The sequence below is a fragment of the Lagopus muta genome, chromosome 16 (assembly GCF_023343835.1).
Source record: "Lagopus muta isolate bLagMut1 chromosome 16, bLagMut1 primary, whole genome shotgun sequence".
NCBI lineage: Eukaryota > Metazoa > Chordata > Aves > Galliformes > Phasianidae > Lagopus > Lagopus muta.
The window spans coordinates 4,394,623-4,413,298 of NC_064448.1; the positions used below are offsets into that span (position 1 = coordinate 4,394,623).

The window sequence follows — 18,676 nt, forward strand, 5'->3', positions numbered from 1 at the left end:
GCTTGGGGATGACAGCAGCCAGAGCCAGCCTCAGCCCCTGTTACAGGGAATCCAGCATGCTGCCTGCTGCCCCAAATTCCTGCCCTGCCCCACATCCTGGCCCCCACAGTCGCTTTGAACAGCAGCAGTGATCCTGGAACAAGGAGTTTTTTCCCCACTCCAAATGCAGGGTTGCTCTCTGTTTCCCCACTCTAATACACATGCAGGGCTTGGGATGGAGACTCGAATTGGCACTGGAATATGTTTAATTAAAATCCAGCGCTTGAAGGTACAGCAAAATTAGCAGTGGGAGCAGCGGGCGCTGGGAGGGCAATGTGGTGCTTCCCGTGGAGGCACACCCTGATGCTGGCAGCAGTAGGACTGGAGCTGAATTGGGTTTTTGTTCCTGGCAGAGCTGTTGCAGCTCTCCCTGTGAGCCAGGCCCTGCGCCTCCTGCTGCCTCTGCTCCGGATTTCCATGTGGGTTCAACACTTGGATTTCCACAGAGCCCAGCTTTGAAACCAGAGTAGTGCCAGACTCTGTATAACCCCCCTACATTAAAAACAGCAATAAAGGAGTGAGCTCTCGTGGTGCTCCCTGTTCTTTGCAGCAAAAGGAAGCAGTCAGGGTGGCCGGGTGCTTTGTGATGTGGGTCTAGGATGACCTGCTGAGCCCTCACTGGGTGTTTCCAGCAGTTCTCACCAATGCTAATTGCAAACCCTTTGCTCAGATGCAGCATGTGCTGTTGGAAACAGCTCTGAAAAATTAATGCACGTTTCCCCATTTATATTCGCTTCCCTTTTCACGCTCGTCTTGGGCAATGAAAATAGACCAGGTAGAAACAGCTCTGGAGATGAAAGTAGCTGGTGACACAATTAGAGCTAAGTGGGGTTTTTATCGGGGTGAGCTGCAGGATTTCTATCAGTGGAGCTACCCAGGGCTTCTCCAGCACATGGCTGAGGGCTTCCCCAAAGCAGGCCAGAACCCCCATTGACACAGCTGGGGGGTTTTGGTTCCAAGCCTATCAGCAGCCCCACAGACAGCGAAAGCAGAAGGCAAAGAGCTGCGGGCTGCAAGGAGCGCTGGCCGCGTGTTGTCCCTGCTATCGCTTCCCAGTTTCAGTGCTGCTCACAGCAGGTGGGCGCCTCCCTGCAAGAAATCCCCGCGTTGGGAACGGGAGGCATCCAGAGCTGTGGTCCCTGGGTTCATTTGGCTCACAGGGGGCCGAGAGGCACTGCAGCTCCTCCAGGGGAGCGGAGGGGCAGCGCTGAGCTCTGCTTTCTGTGACAACGGCAGGGCCTGAGGGAACGGCGTGGAGCTGCGCCAGGGGAGGTTGTACCGAGCGGAGCGGAGCGGGGCCCTGGGTGCTGCGGGCCGCGCCGCACCAGGCCAAAGCCACGCCATGCCAAGGCCGTGCCGCTGCTGCCCCCTTCCCTCCAGCCGCCCGCACAGCACCGCCGCTCCGAGCCCTCCGCCCCTGTGACGCCACTTCATCCCCTTCTCGTTGACGTCACCCGCCGCCGTTTCCGCTGGCGGAAGGCGGAGGCCGAGGAAAGGCGGGGAGGGAGGAACGTGGCGCCGTTGCCGTGGCGACGCAGCGGGTGACGTCATCTCTCACCGCATCTCCCGGAAGCGGGCGGCGCGGGGTGATTGCGTCACAGGGCAATGCTGGCGGCGGCTGAACGGGGCCGGGGCGCCGCCATGGAGAGCGCGGGTCAGGGTAGGGGCGGCCGCGCTTCGGGGCGGGGACGCGCGAGGGGGGCGGCGGTGATCGAGGAGCCGCTGGGGGAACGGGCCGGGCCTCGGGGAGCTCCGCCACGGGCAGGCTGTGCGGGCTGCCGGGCGGGCGCTCGGAGGCGGCTCTTCCCCTCCGTCGGGCCGGCGCTGTGCGATAGCCGCTCTGCTGGGTCTGCGGAGCGCGGCGCTTCTGTTCTGTGCGGGCTCGGGGAATTCGGCTGAAGGTTTCTGTTCCTTTTTTTGTCTGCGAGCACAGGGCCCTGTGCTTCACCTTTCCCCTCCAGGTTTGCATATCGTGCTTCGCTTGCTGGCTGCTCACTATGTGTGCCCTGTGCTTCTCGTCTGTGACAGATATCAACCTTAACTCTCCCAACAAAGGTCTGCTGTCGGATGCCATGATGGACGTTCCTGTGGACGGCGCGGCCGCGGGGAGGACGGCAGCGCCCGAAGGGCTGAGTGCTGCTGAGGAGGAGGAGCTGAGGGCTGAGATCGCCAAGGTAAAACCTGAGCCTGGGATCCTGCCCTGCTGGGAGGAAAAATGAGGGTTTGGTGGATGCATTTTTGGGTTCTTATCACAGAAATGGCCAGGATCATGAATCTTCAACCCCCTGCCACGTGCAGGGCCACCAACCTCCACGTTTAATACCAGACCAGGCTGCCCAAGGTTCCATCCAATCTGGCCCTGAAAGCCTTCAGGGATGGGGCATTCACAGCCTCTCTGGGCAGCTGTTCCAGCACCTCACCACTCTCATAGTAAAGAAAGAACTTGCAGTGGTGTTGCCTGCGGATCTCTGCATTCTTTGCTAAATGCACAGAGCTGGCAGGTATTTCAGACTGCCTGCTCGTGCACAGAACTGCTTAATGTGCAGCCCTAAAGAAATAATTGGCTTAATTTAGGCTCTTAGTTCTGCTCTAAGCAGGAAAACAGCACTTTAGGTGAGCGGTATGCAAACAACTCCTTTTTCCTTAGGAAGCTGAAACAATGGGGTACTTAAGGTGCTTTCTTCTTCAGCCTTTTTTTATTAAATATTTATCACATTTTATGGGCGGCTGTTTTAGATTCCTTTATGCTTTTCTAAAGCTGAGAGCTTGTAATGTAAGACCTCAAATTTTAGGCACCCTCTGGGTTTTAAAGTTCAGTTTATAATTTGTGTGTGTAATATAGCTGAAGGTAGTTTTGGTTGTTCTTTCTTACACTTGATAATCTCATGCTGGTTCTCTGCTTTGCATGTTTTAGCAAGGGAGGTTTTCACTGTTCTGAATGGCCATGCAGGCCTTGGTAGACTTTAGTTAAGAAGTAGGAATGAATTCTCTCTGCTCTGAAACCACTCCAGAGTATTCTGAAAATCTGGTAAGAAAGATCTCTGAGGAAAAGCTCTTTGTTCTAATGACATCAGAGGAAAACGATCATAAGATTGAAACCTCAGCTAAATGAGTATTTGGTAACATTTTTGGATGGTATCTACTGTTGAAATTACAGTGCAGGGAATGAGTTCTTTTAGTGCCATTGAAACACCAGTGCAATGGCTTCTTATATGCTTTTCTAGCTGAAATCTGAGCCACTGTTCCAACACCACTGATGTGTAGTTGAATTGCTGCGTGCACCTCAAGTTCCTACCAGTTCCTTACATTCATGTTAATGGAATTGTGCTAGTTTTCAGGAAGGCAGAAAGTTGGCTTAATTCCCAGAATCGTAGCAAAGCGTGGTATTGAGATGTGCTTCTGTCTCTTTCCAAGGTTGAAGAAGAAATTGGTACTCTCAGACAAGTTCTGGCTGCTAAAGAGAGGCACTGTGGAGAGCTGAAGAGGAAGCTGGGTTTGACTCCCTTGGATGGGTTGAAGCAAAACCTGTCTAAGAGCTGGCATGACGTGCAGGTCTCCAACGCGTAAGTGTTGCTTGTGATGTGTGTTTCACATGGAAAAGGGACTGCAGCAGTTATTTCCCTGCAGCTTGTTGCAGAGCTTTTCCAACTGGCTGGAGGGTTTTGCTGTGATAGGTACATAGAGTAAAAGATGGTTTTAAAAAGCAGTGAACTGAATGGATCTTGTGTCAGCTTAAAGGATTTTCGTATCTGTGGTCTGAATGCTTTGTTGCTGGATGCTCTCTTGCACGATGTGAAAGGCTTGCTCACTACTCAAAGCTCAGTTTGTCTTCCCATTGCTCTGAGAGGCAGACTGCTGCTGCCTCGTTCTGAGCTCGAGCTCAAAGACAAGTGCAAAAAATGCCAGAGCTCACTCAGTAATGCATGGTGCTAGTTGAGAATGTTAGCTGTATGTTAGTTCAAAAACTGCTTCCTGGGCTGTGTGCCTTGAATTAAAAAGCCTGCACTTCCTAGGAAAAAAAAAGTCTGTATCATTAGTCTGCTATGAATGCGACATGCAGGGGCATCTGTGCCTAAACAGGGTTTGAAATTAAGACCATTTCTAAACAGGTACGAAGTGTGTGATTGCTGCACTGTCTGACAGTGCCAAAAGGAGAGTCGGGGTAAATCTGAGCACAGCTGCCTGATGTAAAGGCTCCTTGGGTACCCAGAGGGATATAATTCAGTCTAAAAAGCCACGTGCAACTGAAATGGAATTTGGAGTTACTGCCATCACGTCGGCAGGGCAGGTCTTCAGCTGTTCATTTCACTGCTCATTCTTTTCCTCATCTTCCCTCCTATCCCCCGTTGGATTTCTGTTACTACTTTGTAACTGTAATGTGTCGTTGTCTTCTAGGAATGAATATTTCAAGTTATATTCATTAACACTTTCTGTTTCTAGTTATGTGAGAACATCTGAGAAACTTGGAGAGTGGAATGACAAAGTGACACAGTCTGACTTGTGAGTTCCTTCGGGCTGCTCAGCAGCACCTTCGTGCTCCTTGCTGCATTCCCCATTTGTGCTGCTCCTTGTTCTCACAGGCATCAGGGGTTGATTGGGAGCTGGAGGCGCAGCAGAGCTCTGTTCCTAGCAGCATGCCTGACATCCAGCTATAAGCACTCCTCAGTTGCAGAGGAATGAGTAAAAGTTACTGCTGTCATCTTTCTTATAGTCTTGCCATTGCTGAAGAAAAATTCCAATCAGTTACCAAACCACATTTGATTACAAAATAATGAAAGAAATCAACCACAGTCTCACTTTAACTGATCACTGTTGGACTGATCTGTTGTGATTAGGTATCTTACCAGTGAACTCCTGTCTTTACTGTGAAATTATTTCTTTTCTCATCAGATGTGGTAGGTTTCAGTTTGAATATTACCTCTCTGTTTGGCCACAGTGGGAATAGGATGCCTGAAGGCCATAGCTGAAAACAGGGGCTTTGCAAATGTAAACGTGTACAGGAGGCTTTGAAAGCTGCCATGCTGTGACTGATTGATGCATGTGAACCTTTCTGAATGCTGTCCAACACTAGAAAGCAATTCATTTTAGTCTTTGCAATATATACAAGCAGGTGCTAAATGTTGCTGCCTGCTTTTGTCTCTAGAATGTATTCTTTAGTCATGTTAGACCTCTCTTCCTTAGTCACAAATCACATTGATTCTTACATAACTGAACATAAAGGAGACCTTGACTGTTTGCTGTGCTGGGGATTCTCCCCATTCTGCATTTTGTGCTTAAGAAAGTGATTATTTAGCTGAGAGAATGTGAGTTAGAAGCTTCCTGTCAGCAGTTCTGATCTGACTAGGCACAGTTATTTTCCAGGGTCGACAGGAACTGCCTGCAATGTACCTCCTCTGAGCACTTTTACATGTGGCAGCAGATGCTTTCATAGCACTTTTTCTGTGCGTTCAGTGTTAATTCTCACAATCCCAAAGATACTTTGTTATAACGTGATTTCTAAAGATGAGAGAATGAAGTGCATTGTAACAGTTTGTCCAGTTCATCCTCTACAGGTAAAATGCAGCTGTGGGGATGGCAGTCAGATTTCTTGGCACTGTGCTCAATTCTCTGTTGCTTGCTTTTAACTTCTGGTGTTTGGTTGCCCATGCTGGATTTATGAAGGGAGCAGAAGGTTTGAAGTCTTTCAGTTCCCAACGCCTTCAAAACTGCAGACTTTCCTTGTGCACAGTGTTTGGAGGTGTTTGGATAAGAAAGAAACCAGAGCTGGGGTGTCTTCCTGCCTCTCAAACAACAGCTCCTTTTCTTCTGTCTGTAACAGAGAAGGGGGAAGGCTGTTATCAGAGAAATGAAACCTGCAGTGCTGTCAGTGTAAAGAGACACTGATGTGGGAAGTCAGCAAGACAGCGGTCAGAAGAAGCATCAGTCGTGAATCTTGGCACTGTACCTGTATCTAACCTCCATTGTGTTTGTAGATATCTTTCAGCCAGCAGCACTCTGGAGGACTGGAATGAGAAATTAACTCAATCAGAAGCGTGAGTGTCTTAACCTTCAGCGTTAACAAATGCCTTCATGACAGTCTGCTGCCACTAATGCTCTGTGCCCCTGCTCGCAGTCCTGTCCTTTCACTACATCCATTTAAGCATTTCTTTCTTCCAGCTTTCACTTTTTTTACCCTAATAAAAGTCTATTCTGAGAGAGGGAGCACTTTTTTTCAGGTCAGTCTTTGAATGGTTTCACTGTGGTTCAGGTGATGCTCTTCAAACAGCTGCCTGCTCTTGGAGAACTGGCTGAAGCCACTGGGTACCTGAGCTGCATGCCAGGTTTTGTAACTTCAACTGATGAGCTGTGCAATAGTCTGCCTGATCTCTTCTTGTCACCCCTCAGCACGCTCTGTGATGGGAGCAAGAGCTCTTCTTTTACCTGTGGTACCTGAGGAGAACAAATGAAGCTTTCGTGTCCAAGGCAGCTGCTCTGACATTTTAAGGCTCCAAAGGGATGTGAACAGCTTAAACCTCACAGCTGTTGTACCGCATTCATTGGCTGCAAAAGTCTCTTAGCTATGTTTTTATTAAGTGTCTGGATTAAATTCTCATCTGGGCTGAATTACAGAAGCGTGTTACAGAAGTTGGCCTTCATCCTTCTCATTGTATGTAGGGGAAATCCTTTGCAGTAGTGCGGTGGAAGCAGGTAGGCTGTGCTGTTGCTTTCTGAGCTGATTGAACCATGGTAAGGTGGGTCTTAGGTAAGCAGGATATTCCTATTCTCTGGGGTAGGTATGAAATTCAGTCCTTTGAGGCTGGTCTCTTGCTTTCAGTGCTTGTGAATAGAAGGTTTTCTTCATTAGACGGGTGAGGGTAGGTGACAGTTGTTTTGTTTTTTGACACTACTTATGCATGCAGGTTCCATTTTCAAAGTTCTGTGAATGTTTTCTAGATTAAGAAAATGTAAATAGTCACTATTTTACTTGCTAAATAGAGTGACTTGTGTTCATGCTCACCAACAGTGTGACTGACTGCAGTGGTGTTTAGTCAGAGTTCCTCTCTGGGTGTGCCTGCTGGAATAGAAAGCTTCTCATTATATCTGTTTCCTTGCACTCAATAAGCACCAGGAGTGTGTGGCGGAAGCGAGCTTCTGGAGTGTGCTCAGGGCCTGAATAGTTGTGGCATGCCAGCTTTCCTGCTTGCTTTGGCACTAGGCAGCATTGCAATTCATGCTAACAAGGTGGATGCCAATTAAATGGGAGAGACCAGTGGGCTTGAAATGTAAAATTCCAGCAGTGTTTCAGAAACTGAACAGTTTCCTTTCCCTAAAGCTTGGTAAATGCTAGGAGCCAAGTTCAAGAGAACCAAAGAAGAGGTTTTCAGTTGTGTGGTTTGGGTTTGTTGTGTAAATGAATCCTCTTTCCTGTTGTTTTGGAGCTTCTCTAATAGCTTACAAGCATCCTGACTGACCCGGGACCTTAATGTGCTTTTGTGCTCTGCTGGATTTCCTGGTGGCTGCTGCTCTGGCCTTGGAGCTTGACTTGCCCTCTGTGTGCAGTAGGGCAAGGACAGACAGTCAGCTCTGTCTGTAGCTTTGGTTTTGTGGTAAACTGGATGCAAGGTGACTGAATTGGTGCAGACAGCGATTGTTGGATAAAAGCAAGCGAGAGGAGGCTGGTATTGGGATAAAGGAGGATTTGAGGATTTGTGTCTGGCTCTTCTCTGGTAGGAGAGGGATGCAATGAAATGTGTGAGTACTGCAGAATACCTCAGGGCAGAGACCTTTCCTGCAGCTTCTGCAGCCAGCTGCCTGTTGGTATAGAGAGGTGTTTACAAAGCTCATACTGAACTGCTCCCAGGTTTGGGTTATTCCAGTGTGCTTGAGGGAAGGAAGTGAATGAGTTGATACAGATGCTGTACCCAGCTGTGTGACTTGCAGGAGGGTAGTTGTGACTTCTGGGTCAGAGCTGAGCACTGTTCAGTTGCACTGGAGGCTTTTGTAGCCTGGTCCCTGCTGCTTACAGACACGATCCCACACGTCTGCCTGATGGATGGCAGTTCTGGGTTCAGGAGCTTCTCATCTGCTGTGCTTTCCTGGCTCTGCCTCGTGTGTTGCAGTGGTGGAGGTGTGTCTGTGTGTAGGAGCTGTGGATGCAGGACTGGGTTGAACTGATGTCTGCTATCTTCATTTTTCTTTCCAAGCATTTGTTTCAGCCAGGTGGGTTCCCTGATCTAAACCACCATGTCAGCTCACAGTTGTGTTGGCATCGTGCAGGAGCACGTTCAGGGGGAAGGAGCAACACCTGAGTGCTAAATCTTGGATTGTCTTAAGAATCCTGCTGTCAAGTGTGGAAAAAGCAGTTGGAAAATCTCTCATCTGCTGAAGCTCAACATAATAGCTAAGAGTTTCCAATGTGTGCGAGGTGTGATGGTGTCCTCTGTAAACTCTTCCTCTCATCACTGCTCTGGTCTCAGTGCTAATCTGGGAGAATTGAGCGCCAAGCAGTGCAGTAAGCATGGCTGTTTTAGTGGGCACAGCATGTTTTAGTGAGCACAAGGTCTTCCATGTCTCCTGTCAGCTGTGAGTGACAGGGCTTAGGGAGCCAGACTGCAGAAGGAGGGCTGATGTGCTCCTCTTCTGAAGAAGCTTTTACCCCAGGATTCATGCCCAGCTATTGCAAGAGGGACTGCATTCCTGATTCAGAAATAGGTGGCTGTGATCTTGAACAAAACCAAAAAGCAAAAGAAACAAATGTAGTTTGCACTGCTGGAATCTAGTTCAAGATGCTGCCTTCCACTGTTTTGTTTGGAGCAAATGGGAAGTAGATACAGCTGTCATCGTGGGGCTTCGAGCCTTGGGAGCTCAGAGGTGGGAACAGTAGGCTGTTGAGGTGAATCCAGGAGCTGAACCTGGTGATCCTGTGGCTCCTTTCCAACTTGGGATATTCTGTTCTGTTTATAAATGTCCTTCTGCTAAAAGCAGTTGGGCAAAAAAGTCATCTCAAGCTGATGTGCTTGGATAAAGAAAACTTGGCTTACATTTTTGGACTTGTTTTCAAGAGTGAGTCTTGTAAGAATGCCCTAAATGTGGATGTTAATCACCAGCTGTGGAATAGCTTAGAGTGTATCAGTTAAAGAAAATGACTTGAAGAACCTTTGTTCCTAAAGCAGGTCTCATGTATGGAAACAAAGGTTCTCAAGTGTCTGACTGCAGCACTTGCAGAAACTCAAATGTAATCAGCTGATAAATGCGAGCTGTCAGACTTGTTTATTGTGGTTAATGGTAACTGATAGGAAACTTCTCTGCCAATTTAATTCTGAACTGTGGTTATAGGAGTTATGCTGATTCTTGCATTTCCTTTTCTGTACAGTGATCTTAGTCTTGCCTCTATCCTCCATACCCTGACACCACAACCTATTGCTTCTTCAGGGCATATTATGGGATTGATTCCTACACTTAATTTTCTCAGTGTCCAAAATAACAGAGCAAATAGGTTACAATGCTGTAGTATTAAGGTTGCCACGTGAAAAATTGGCTTTTTCTTTTTGCAACTGTCTGTCAAATTCAAGACAGTGTGATCAAGATGGTGACACAACAGAAGTTATGTATGGAAAGGTTAATCCTGCACTTGTTGCTTTCTTAAAACTTCAAGACTGCTATATGTCAGACTGGAGGGGGCTCTTTGAGTGAAGTTAGTGCAGCTCACTAACCTAGCTTCTTTCCTTTAACGTGGGCTCCTTTTTAAAACTGGGGGATGCTTCTCACTTTCAGAGCCTAACCCTGTCAGTTCAGCTTACTGGTTGTTTTTTTTTCTTTACTTAGTTATAAGAAGACCCAAGAAACCCTTTCCCAAGCAGGACAGAAGACTTCAGCAGCCCTTTCCAACGTAGGTTCTGTTATCAGCAGGAAACTTGGGGACATGAGGTAAGGTTTCTGTTTTGTGCTCTGGTGCTTTGATCTGGGTTTCAAACAGCAATGAAGCTTTAAACAATAACAAGGCTTTTTTCCATTTTTCTGCTTAGTTGGCAGCACTCTGCTGTTGATGGACCACCTTCTTATGTGTGGCCCCGTACATCGTTGTTCAGAACAGATTAAACACTTTTTACCCCTCAACCAGTCTTTAACCCATTTCAAGGCACTTAACAGCGTGACTCCGCTTAGCAGAACCAGCAGAACGTTCTTAGCTCCCTTCCCTCTTTTGCTGTCATAGTTTCACTGCAGCTTTTTCACCATACATAAGAAACTAGTATTAAAGGTTGTGTTTTCTATTCATTACTGTATGGTGGAGGTGTATTTTCTCACTGTTGTGGCTTAAGATTAGAACAGGATTATTATTCTGTGCTTTAAAGTGAGCAAAGTCTGGATGCTGCTTATCATGCAGTTCCAAACCCTACATGTCAGCTTTCTAGGAAGGAGAGCAGCATGCCTTCTGAGCATGGTTATGTCGTGTAGTTTGGAAGCCATGAGCTGATGCAGAAGATATGACAATATTAAGGACTTCTCCTGGTTGGTGGTTCTTTAGATGCCTTTAGATGGCAGCTGAAGTAGTTGCATATTTAAGACTCTCTTGGCTGAAAAGTTAAGAGCTGATTCCCTCAGTTGCTGGCTGGGGTTCTGGTTCTGGGAGTTAAAAAGCTGAAGGTTAGAACTGATGATTTACCTGGTCTGGAGAAATGTAAGCTAAAGATTGTTTCTCCATTAATGGTGGCGTTGTGCACATTTTTGCACGTGGAATATCTTGCTGATGCTTTTCTTGGAACTGAGAGTTAATTCTGAACCTGCAATCTACCTAAATGACTAAAGAAGAATTCTTAGAGCTTGAATTTAATATGGTGTTCCAGATCTTGGACTGAATTGGTAGCTGTTGTTCTTTGTAGGGAATTTCCTATTCCACTGTGGCTGGGATTACCCAAGTGGTAAGAACTTGTTGGCCTCTGATCACACAGTGCTGGTTTGTTCTAGATCTCTCCCCACTGACTCATTTACTGTGTTCCTGGAGGGTAATGTTGGTGAACGTTTTCAGCATCTCACTTGTCTGAATTTGGCAGAGGACTGGCTGACTTCCTGCTCCTTCCAGTACTCAAGGTTTAATTTTTCTGTCCTGGAAGTTGCCTTCTTTATGGGAAGAAGATTTATGTGTAATCACTTGTGACATCAGCAGACAGACGCTGGTGCAAGATGTTATGGTGTGGTAATAGCTCTTCCTGAGCTGGTAATGGTGAAGTAAACTTCTAAATTCTGCAGTCTGGTCAGGCTGTTGTGGCAAAGGGATGAGAACTGTACTCTCTGGATCAAATGGGGAGCTCCCAGCCAGCATTACCACCAGAAGATGTGCGGGATCAATCTGGTCAGCATGGCATCTCTTCACTGGCAGAACAAGTTCACCATGTGGGCCAGCTGATGGAGGGAGGGATGCACAGCTGAGCGAGGAGTGGAGCTTAGCCCTGGTGGTGGAGGTGGGCTGACAGAGCCACCGTGCTGTTGGTGTGTGCTGGCCCAGCTCACTGCTCACACGTCAGGCCATTGCAGCCATGGCGTTGCTCAGCATTAGTCACCAATTTCAAAGCATGTAATTCTATAGATAATACTTGTATGTATAAGGAAACAGAGGCAGCTTCTTGAGGATATCCCTGCCAAATTTACTTCAGGAGGATGTGCTTTGTATATATGGCCCTGTGGGGAACGCAGTAATGATAATTATTTTTTTTTAAGAAGACTTTTAGTTTTTCTGTGCTTACATAAATGAAATTCTCTCTGCTGTATTCAAGCCTCGATACCTCTAATTCTGAACAAAGTTTAGCTCTGAGTGTAAGCTTCTGCAGGAACTGGCTCGTTTTCTACCCCAGGTGAAACTTTACATGGTTTTGATATGCAATCAGAGCTTCCAGAGTGAAGTCTGTCATCCTGCTGTGATCACTTCTCTGATTGCTGGGGGATGGTCTTTGTGTTCCAAGAATCTCCGTTCCAGGCCTCACAGCCAACACTACAACCTCAGTTACTGTACTTGCTTTTTCCCCTTCCACGAAGGTTTATTTTCCAGCACTGGAAGTGTTGAGATAACAGAGGGGATTTCCTTGTTTAGTCAGCCTTCACCGGTTGATAAATACAAGGAAGGTGTGATAAATGGGCAATCTCCTTAGATATGCAGAGGGTGTAGTCATAATTCCATTAGAAATGTGTGCACTGAAATGGTGTGAAGTACAGTAACGTGGCCCTGGGTTAAAACTTCAGTTCCTGCATTCTGGTCACAATACTTCTAAATGTTAAGGCTGTTATAATTGCAAGGAGGGAGCGTGAGGTGAATGCAGTAACCATGCACTAAATGTACTTATTAGAGCTATTGCTCTGTTAGATTGCCACAAGTAACGAAATCAGCTTAGTTAACGGGTGGGATTTTTGGAAGTCCTGGCCAATTCAGCTCTTTCTGTTATCTCCACTTACAGTTGAAAAGTAAACTGGCTTTTAGGTGTTCCTGCATTTTACTGACCCCAGTAAACTGCAAATTGAAGGTGTTTTCTTTTTGCCAGATAAAAGCTTTGTGCTTTTGTCTCCCAGTGCATTTTGTGGTGCCTGAGTTCGCTGCTGTCTGTAATACTACAAGCACGTTTATTGTAAGGTGGAGCTCCCACACTCCTGAATTCACAGAAGTTTTAAATCCTTACGATTGGAGGAAAAAGGGTCACTGCCAAGAAGTCTCCAGGCCCACCAGTGCTTGTGGTATTGCACGCAGAGCAGCATGCTGCATGGACGTGTGATCTGTGTTCTTCTCCTTTAACAGAGAGCAAGGAGGAAGTTAATTTATTTCTCACGCACAGACAGCGTCTCAAGGGGTCTGTGTTGCCAAAGGGCCAACTTGGATACAGGGGAAATGAAATCCCAAAGCCTAATGTCATTGCTCAGACTGGAAGGAAAAGCCCTTGTGCTCCTTGCCAAGCACTTCACATTCAACTTGCTGTGACTGCTTCCAGCTGCAGAGACAAAAATGATATTGAAGTGGAATAAAATGCTGCTTCTAGAAGGAGAAGCCTCTTCAAAACATGCTGGAAATCTCAGTAGTGGCAGTAGGAAAGCTTACTCTAACTTCAGACTGAGACAGTGCTGCATTGCAAAATCAGATGTGGAAACTGGTAACGTGGTGGCAAATGATTCACTTTAAGAATGGGTGCTGAGTATGCGTGATAACTTTCATCCAGATATTCTTATCTTTATTACGCTGAGATCTGTTCGTTCTCTGAGCTGTAACTCAGGTCTGCAGGCTTGGCAAGGTAACACACAGGCGCCGTTATGGGAGGTCTCAGCCAGAAAGCCTGGCCCTGCTGTCCTTGTGCCACAGCCCAGAGGGGAAGGAAATGTTTTTATTAAATCAGCTGGTGCTTGGTAAAAACCTTAGCTTAGGAAAACAGGCTGTAAGAAAAAAAATCAAGTAAAAGCAATGGGGGGGTAAGCGTAGTCTGGGGTGAGTTAATGGAAAGCAATTGGTTTTTTCACTTGCTTCTCTAGTTTGTTTTGAGAGGCTTCCTCTGAAGGAGGAGTCTTCTACTGTGCCGTGATCCCGCGACTGTGTCCCTGCTCAGCTGCCTTGCATTTAGCATTCAGGTCTGCACAATGCCTGACTGTTGCTTCCCTTTTCTCTTTTTGCTGTCAATGGCTTCTCTCAGGGCTCACCCCTTCTCGCATTCCTTTAGGTAAGATATCTCCAAGGTTGCTCTCAGAGCAGATGTTTCTGTGCCAAGTCCTTGCAGGCGTTAAAGGGGAAGCTGATGATTTGAGCCTCGCCTACACTTTTGACATGGATTGAGAAACCTAGCTCAATCCAGTGCCTGGCAATTGGCTTTTATATCATGGTTGCAGTTTGCAGTTCTTGCCATATGGTACAGCTGCAGCTAGAAGGCTCCTCTTAACTCCTGAGCAGCTGCTAACACCTTGCTGTTTGATAGCACCTAACTCAGCGTACCTTTTGGCAGTGCTTACTGCGTGCTTTTCCTGTCTTTGTCAGCTTTATATTGGAACAGCTGGCTGGCAGAAACCATCACTAGTGAAAACCCACTCATTTGAGTGGCTCTGTACAGACAGACCAGTTGTGCACCTTTTTGTCCTGCAGTTGTCCCTGCTTTCAATTTCTGCTGTTGAGCATTGGCACCTGAGCTCTCATGTCTTGGGCATAGCTGGAAAGCCCTTTTCTAAATATCTCATTGTCAAGAAGGGGAGAAGAGGGATTTTAGCTCCATGCTCATCCTTGGCAGCCTGTGTATGGGCAGGATTAAGGGCGTGCTGCTTGTGCGTGGCTTCTGTTTAAAACTGTCATTTAACCTTTTCCTCCTTATTCTGAATGCTTCCGAGCAGCAGTTACTCCATTCGCCACTCGATAAGTATGCCAGCAATGAGGTAATGTCACACACAGCCGTGGTTCCTCAGTGGGGTTGGTGGGAGACTGTGGGTGCCTTTGTTGTTCTGGTTTGTGCGAGTGCTTCCCTGCTCAGAGGATGGGGTAACTGTGCCCCGAGCTTTAAGTAATTTGGGGTTTTTGTTTTTACTCCATCTCTCTTTATGGTTGGTAGCACCTGCATTGTTTTTGGACTAAGTGTGTTGCAACTATACCAAAGTCAAATTGAAATTTGCAGCTTTCAGAGGTTCCAGGAAGGGGAGGGAGGGATTACAGCCTTTTTCTTGCCATTTACAGCACAGCTAATACTGAATCCTAGCTTAAGTCTCCTGTCTCCACCTCGGGAGCTACGTGCCCTTCTCAGAGTGCCTTTGTGGTACATTAGATGGTGATCCTTTAAGAGGAGCAGTCACCAGAGCTGGGCAAGGCCCACAGAAGCCCCCTCTCTGTTCATCCTCATTCCTGCTCAGCGGATGTTATTTTGTGGCAGAAATGTAAAGTGCTGATTTGGATCGAAATGCCTGAGATGAGGCTTATTGTCACCCAGCTCATGCTGCTTATGCATTCTATCCTGGGGAGAAGGCTCTGCATGACTGTCCAGCAGAGCGCTCTGCTCAGCCCTCCCCTGGGAACATTCACCAACGAAGCCACCTCTCAGTGCCAAACAACTGACCTGGCTTTCTTTGCTGATTAATTTATCACACTGGGATTTCTATAAGGGTTCCTGATGTTATGACCACACCTGTGTAACAGAACTGCCCGTAGGCTCAGGCACGTGGCCCTTCCCCTTCCTGCCAGCAGGATGCAAGGTGGAAAAATGAAGCCTTTTTTGAAACCCTTGTCAGCTTTTCATTTCCATTATTTAAGAAAGCATGCTATTAGTTGAAGGACTGAGATCTAGTTTCTTCTCTACGTGTCATGCATTGATTCCCTAGACTGCTAGGATGTTTTGCCCTCAACTTTTTAGCTTATGAATAGATTGCACATGGCAGAAATGTTTTCCCTCACAGTTTGTACGTGGGGGTTTTTGACTGGTGTGCGTGAGACATTTGTGCCAAGGGCTAACGTGGTGAGGAGCTGGGAGTGTGGTGGGTGTTCTGGCATTGCATGGGAACGGGCAGGGAGCCCAGGCACACTGTGGTTTGGTTTACTTAAGAGCTAATTTGTTTTGATTTTTTTTTTATTTATTGTTTTCCTATTTCTTCAAGGAATTCTGCAACCTTCAAGTCATTTGAAGATAGAGTTGGGACCATAAAGGTAACTATCTGCTTTGCCTTGTACAGTGTGAAGCCTTAAGCAGAAATTTTAATTTCCATAGTGTTCTGTAAACTGCTGTTGAGGCAAATGGCTTCTCAGATGCACAGAGTCTTTGCTGTACGGTAGGTGACCTTGACGAGGGAGATTGGCTTGGTAATCTCAGTACTGGTTTCTTGTTATCCTAACTAGCTTCTCTCCTTTCAGTCCAGAGTGGTGGGCAGCAGGGAAAACAGCACTGATGGCCTCCAGTCCCCCTCAGCTGGAGACAAGCCCCCCCAGGACAACGCTCCTTTCTAGACCTGCAGTGTGGCTTTGCACAGCTGTGCACGACTCCAAGAGCAAGCCTCCTCCCTCCCAAATCTTCACAACAGCGATAACATTCAAATCCATGAAGGGGCTGAGAGCCAGTCTGGAGAGATCCATAACTCATTCATAGACACTGCTGCTGGATCTGAGTCAAATAAAGAGAATGCAAAGTTTTGTACACAGATAATATTTTACACTAAAGTTTGTAGATGAATTGTATCACTGTGCTGTCCTGTTGGGAGAGCACTGAAGATGGAGTTTCCCTAAAGTAGCTCAGAAATGCCACTGGTGTAGAAAAAAAACATTTTTCCACTTCTGTTGTCTCTTGGAACAGTTAAATTGCCATGTGCAGTGTGAGGAGGGCAGTGAGAGGAGAAACCAAGAGGAGGGGCATCTTAGCTTCAGCTTCTGGCTGTGTTCTCTGTTCAGGGCTTGCCATGCAGTTACTCCCTGATCTCCCAGGCTTCTCCTATTACTGCTTCCTCTGGTTCTCATTGGAGCAGTCTGTTAAATGGGGCAAACACTTGTTTTTCTGGGCTTCCAAGAGGGAAACTTCACTTAGCAGCTGCCTCGATATTACACTAATGCTCTAGCTTTAACAAAACTAAGATCTTTATTTTTAAATGCAATGAACTTTAAAGAAATAAAGCTTAACAACAGCAAAAAAAAGCTTTGGCATCATATTAGGGAAATGCTGCCTTGGACTCTGAAACTGAATTGCAAGCCTTACATCACTTTATGCTTTACTTGTTTGTTTTTTTTTCTATAGAGAAGACTATAAGGATTATAAAGCTGGATATTGAGCACTGGAGTTTTGCATCATTCAGTAGTAGCAGCATGCTTGTGAGCCAGTTTTTGTGTAAACGTTCAGTGGTGCACTCTATTGCCCTGTGTATAAAACTTGCTTCTCCCTTCTCAGCTTTTGTTCTTGGAGGAAAAGAAGTCCAAAGGCTGCTAGCAACGGGGCCAGGTTTAAAAAGGACAAAGCTGTTGCTAGCAGTACTGTGCTATACTGGAAGGACTCTGCTCTCTGTGGGCCTCTCTGTCTGGTACATCTGACTGTGACTGTGTGGGTTTTTCAGCTGAAAGCCCCAGCTGCAACCTTGGTTTACAAAACCAGCAGAAAGTCACAGAGCTCACTGGTTCCCAGAGCAGATGGTTTGCTCTTTTGATGCCCAGCTTCATTGCTTGGGAGCTAAGTTGTGAGTTGTCTTACAGAGGCCTGAGCTTATTCTAGGCAACGTACCTCCATATAGAGTGAGCAATTCTGTGCCTTAGAGGCCAAGTGGGACTTATTCAGGTCTTTAGGCTTGCCTATGTACATATCTGGTAGCTTTAGTGGTTTATCACCCCGAAGGGACTGGGCTGCCTGGCCCTTCCTTAGAGAAGCAAGTTTTGACACTTTTCTGCTGATTAATCCCCACGTTCCCCTCCCCTGCTCCCCTCCTGATGGGGACCCTGAGTGTGAGTAGCAGCGGATGTGCTGGCAGTAGGAGTGGAGTGTCCCAGCCTGCCCTGTTTGACCAAGGCTGGCCTCTGTGCGAGGAGCGGTGAGACGGGCGCTGCTGGAGATTGGGTCTGGAACTGTTTCTCTGCACAGATCAATTCTGAGGAATCTTGTCAATAAAGCATTCCTTTGGGAGAAAACGGGGTGAGTGTTTTATTTCTTGTAATGCTACTGGTCTGTTTTTAGGTGTGCGCTGTGAACTTGGCAGGGAAGTCCTGGCCTCCTGTGGGGATGAGGCACGGAGCATCCCTCTGCCTTGCCTGCATCTCGTGGAGCAATGCATTAAGAAGTGCTTATGCTCTGATTTTCAAGTGGCAGGCCCACATTTGCACCAGGTGATGTCACGTTGCTCCCTTTTCTCCCCGTGCCTCGGGCTTCCCGAGTAGTGACAGCAGGAGCTGGGGGAATGTAAGGTGGAGAAGCAGCAGCTGCGGTGCTGGCTCACGTGCGCAGCTGGAGACCGCAGGGAATCAATCAGCAGCTTGGAAGCTCCGATTGAAACGGTCCCCGTGGAGGCGAAGTGACGGCTGTGTGAGTTGGGCTGGGAGCCGCTCTTAGGTTTAGAAGGGCAGCAGAGGGAGCCCCGCTGCCCCCCGTGGTTCATGCACGGTGAAGGACAGGGTTTGAGAAAGCTCGTTGCGCGTCTCTCAGGCCACTTGAGGCATCAGAAGGAAACCGTGCTGCGTTGCAGGGGCTGGGTAACACCCGCACCGCACCTAAATACAAGGTGGTTTGCAGAGGAGCACGAGATGGAGAGGCTTCGAGTAGAGGGTTGGAGGCTGCAGCGAACGGGGTCGTTCTGTCCCACGGGGCAGCACAGAGCAGATGAACAACAAAGCCGAGAAGCAGACAATTACGAAAAGTACCTGGCGGGGCTCCGTGCTTCGGCTTAGAGAGAGCGTAACAAACCTTCCACTCAGCCCTCCCTGGTGGTCTAGTGGTTAGGATTCGGCGCTCTCACCGCCGCGGCCCGGGTTCGATTCCCGGTCAGGGAAGATGCCTTTTGCCACTCCCCCTCCGTAGGGGCCACTTTTCTCTCCCGGGTCAGCAATAGGGCGCGTCCCGCTGCGCGCAGCCCCGCCTTCCACCCCCTCCATCCCGCACTAATTCTCCGCGCGCTCCACCGCGTCCGCGCGCGCTCCCGGCAGGGAGAGGCGGGGCTCCGCGTGCTCGCGCGGCGACAAGTGGGCGGGGCAGCGCGC

The 18,676-nt window shown here is 47.7% G+C and overlaps 1 protein-coding gene and 1 non-coding gene across 12 annotated transcripts; both read left to right on the forward strand.

The window, feature by feature from the left end:
* The first annotated feature begins 1,509 nt into the window (after positions 1-1,509).
* On the forward strand, positions 1,510-17,614 carry TPD52L2 (TPD52 like 2). Of its 11 annotated transcripts, none has more exons than XM_048962827.1 (10): positions 1,510-1,693; positions 2,068-2,213; positions 3,454-3,602; positions 4,480-4,539; positions 6,012-6,071; positions 9,844-9,945; positions 13,680-13,706; positions 14,365-14,406; positions 15,613-15,661; positions 15,866-17,614. In XM_048962827.1, exons 1-10 carry the CDS (start codon positions 1,645-1,647, stop codon positions 15,956-15,958), a joined length of 777 nt encoding a protein of 258 aa, XP_048818784.1. In that variant the 5' UTR covers positions 1,510-1,644; the 3' UTR covers positions 15,959-17,614. The 11 variants fall into 11 exon arrangements, with proteins under 11 accessions (XP_048818784.1, XP_048818791.1, XP_048818793.1 ...); XM_048962828.1 differs by having other exon boundaries at positions 1,513-1,699; positions 2,095-2,213; XM_048962826.1 differs by having other exon boundaries at positions 1,514-1,699.
* A 783-nt stretch (positions 17,615-18,397) lies between these two features.
* Positions 18,398-18,469, forward strand: TRNAE-CUC (transfer RNA glutamic acid (anticodon CUC)). Its single transcript has one exon. It is a non-coding gene; the product is annotated as a tRNA-Glu (tRNA).
* The last annotated feature ends 207 nt before the right edge of the window (positions 18,470-18,676 follow it).

Excerpts from the sequence above, each read along its gene's own strand:
- TPD52L2 (XM_048962826.1), top strand. The coding sequence starts at position 1,645 with ATGCTGGCGGCGGCTGAACGGGGCCGGGGCGCCGCCATGGAGAGCGCG. Across the intron at positions 3,603-4,479 it reads GACGTGCAGGTCTCCAACGC|TTATGTGAGAACATCTGAGA; the intron begins GTAAGTGTTGCT and ends TTCTGTTTCTAG. Across the intron at positions 4,540-6,011 it reads AAAGTGACACAGTCTGACTT|ATATCTTTCAGCCAGCAGCA; the intron begins GTGAGTTCCTTC and ends TTGTGTTTGTAG.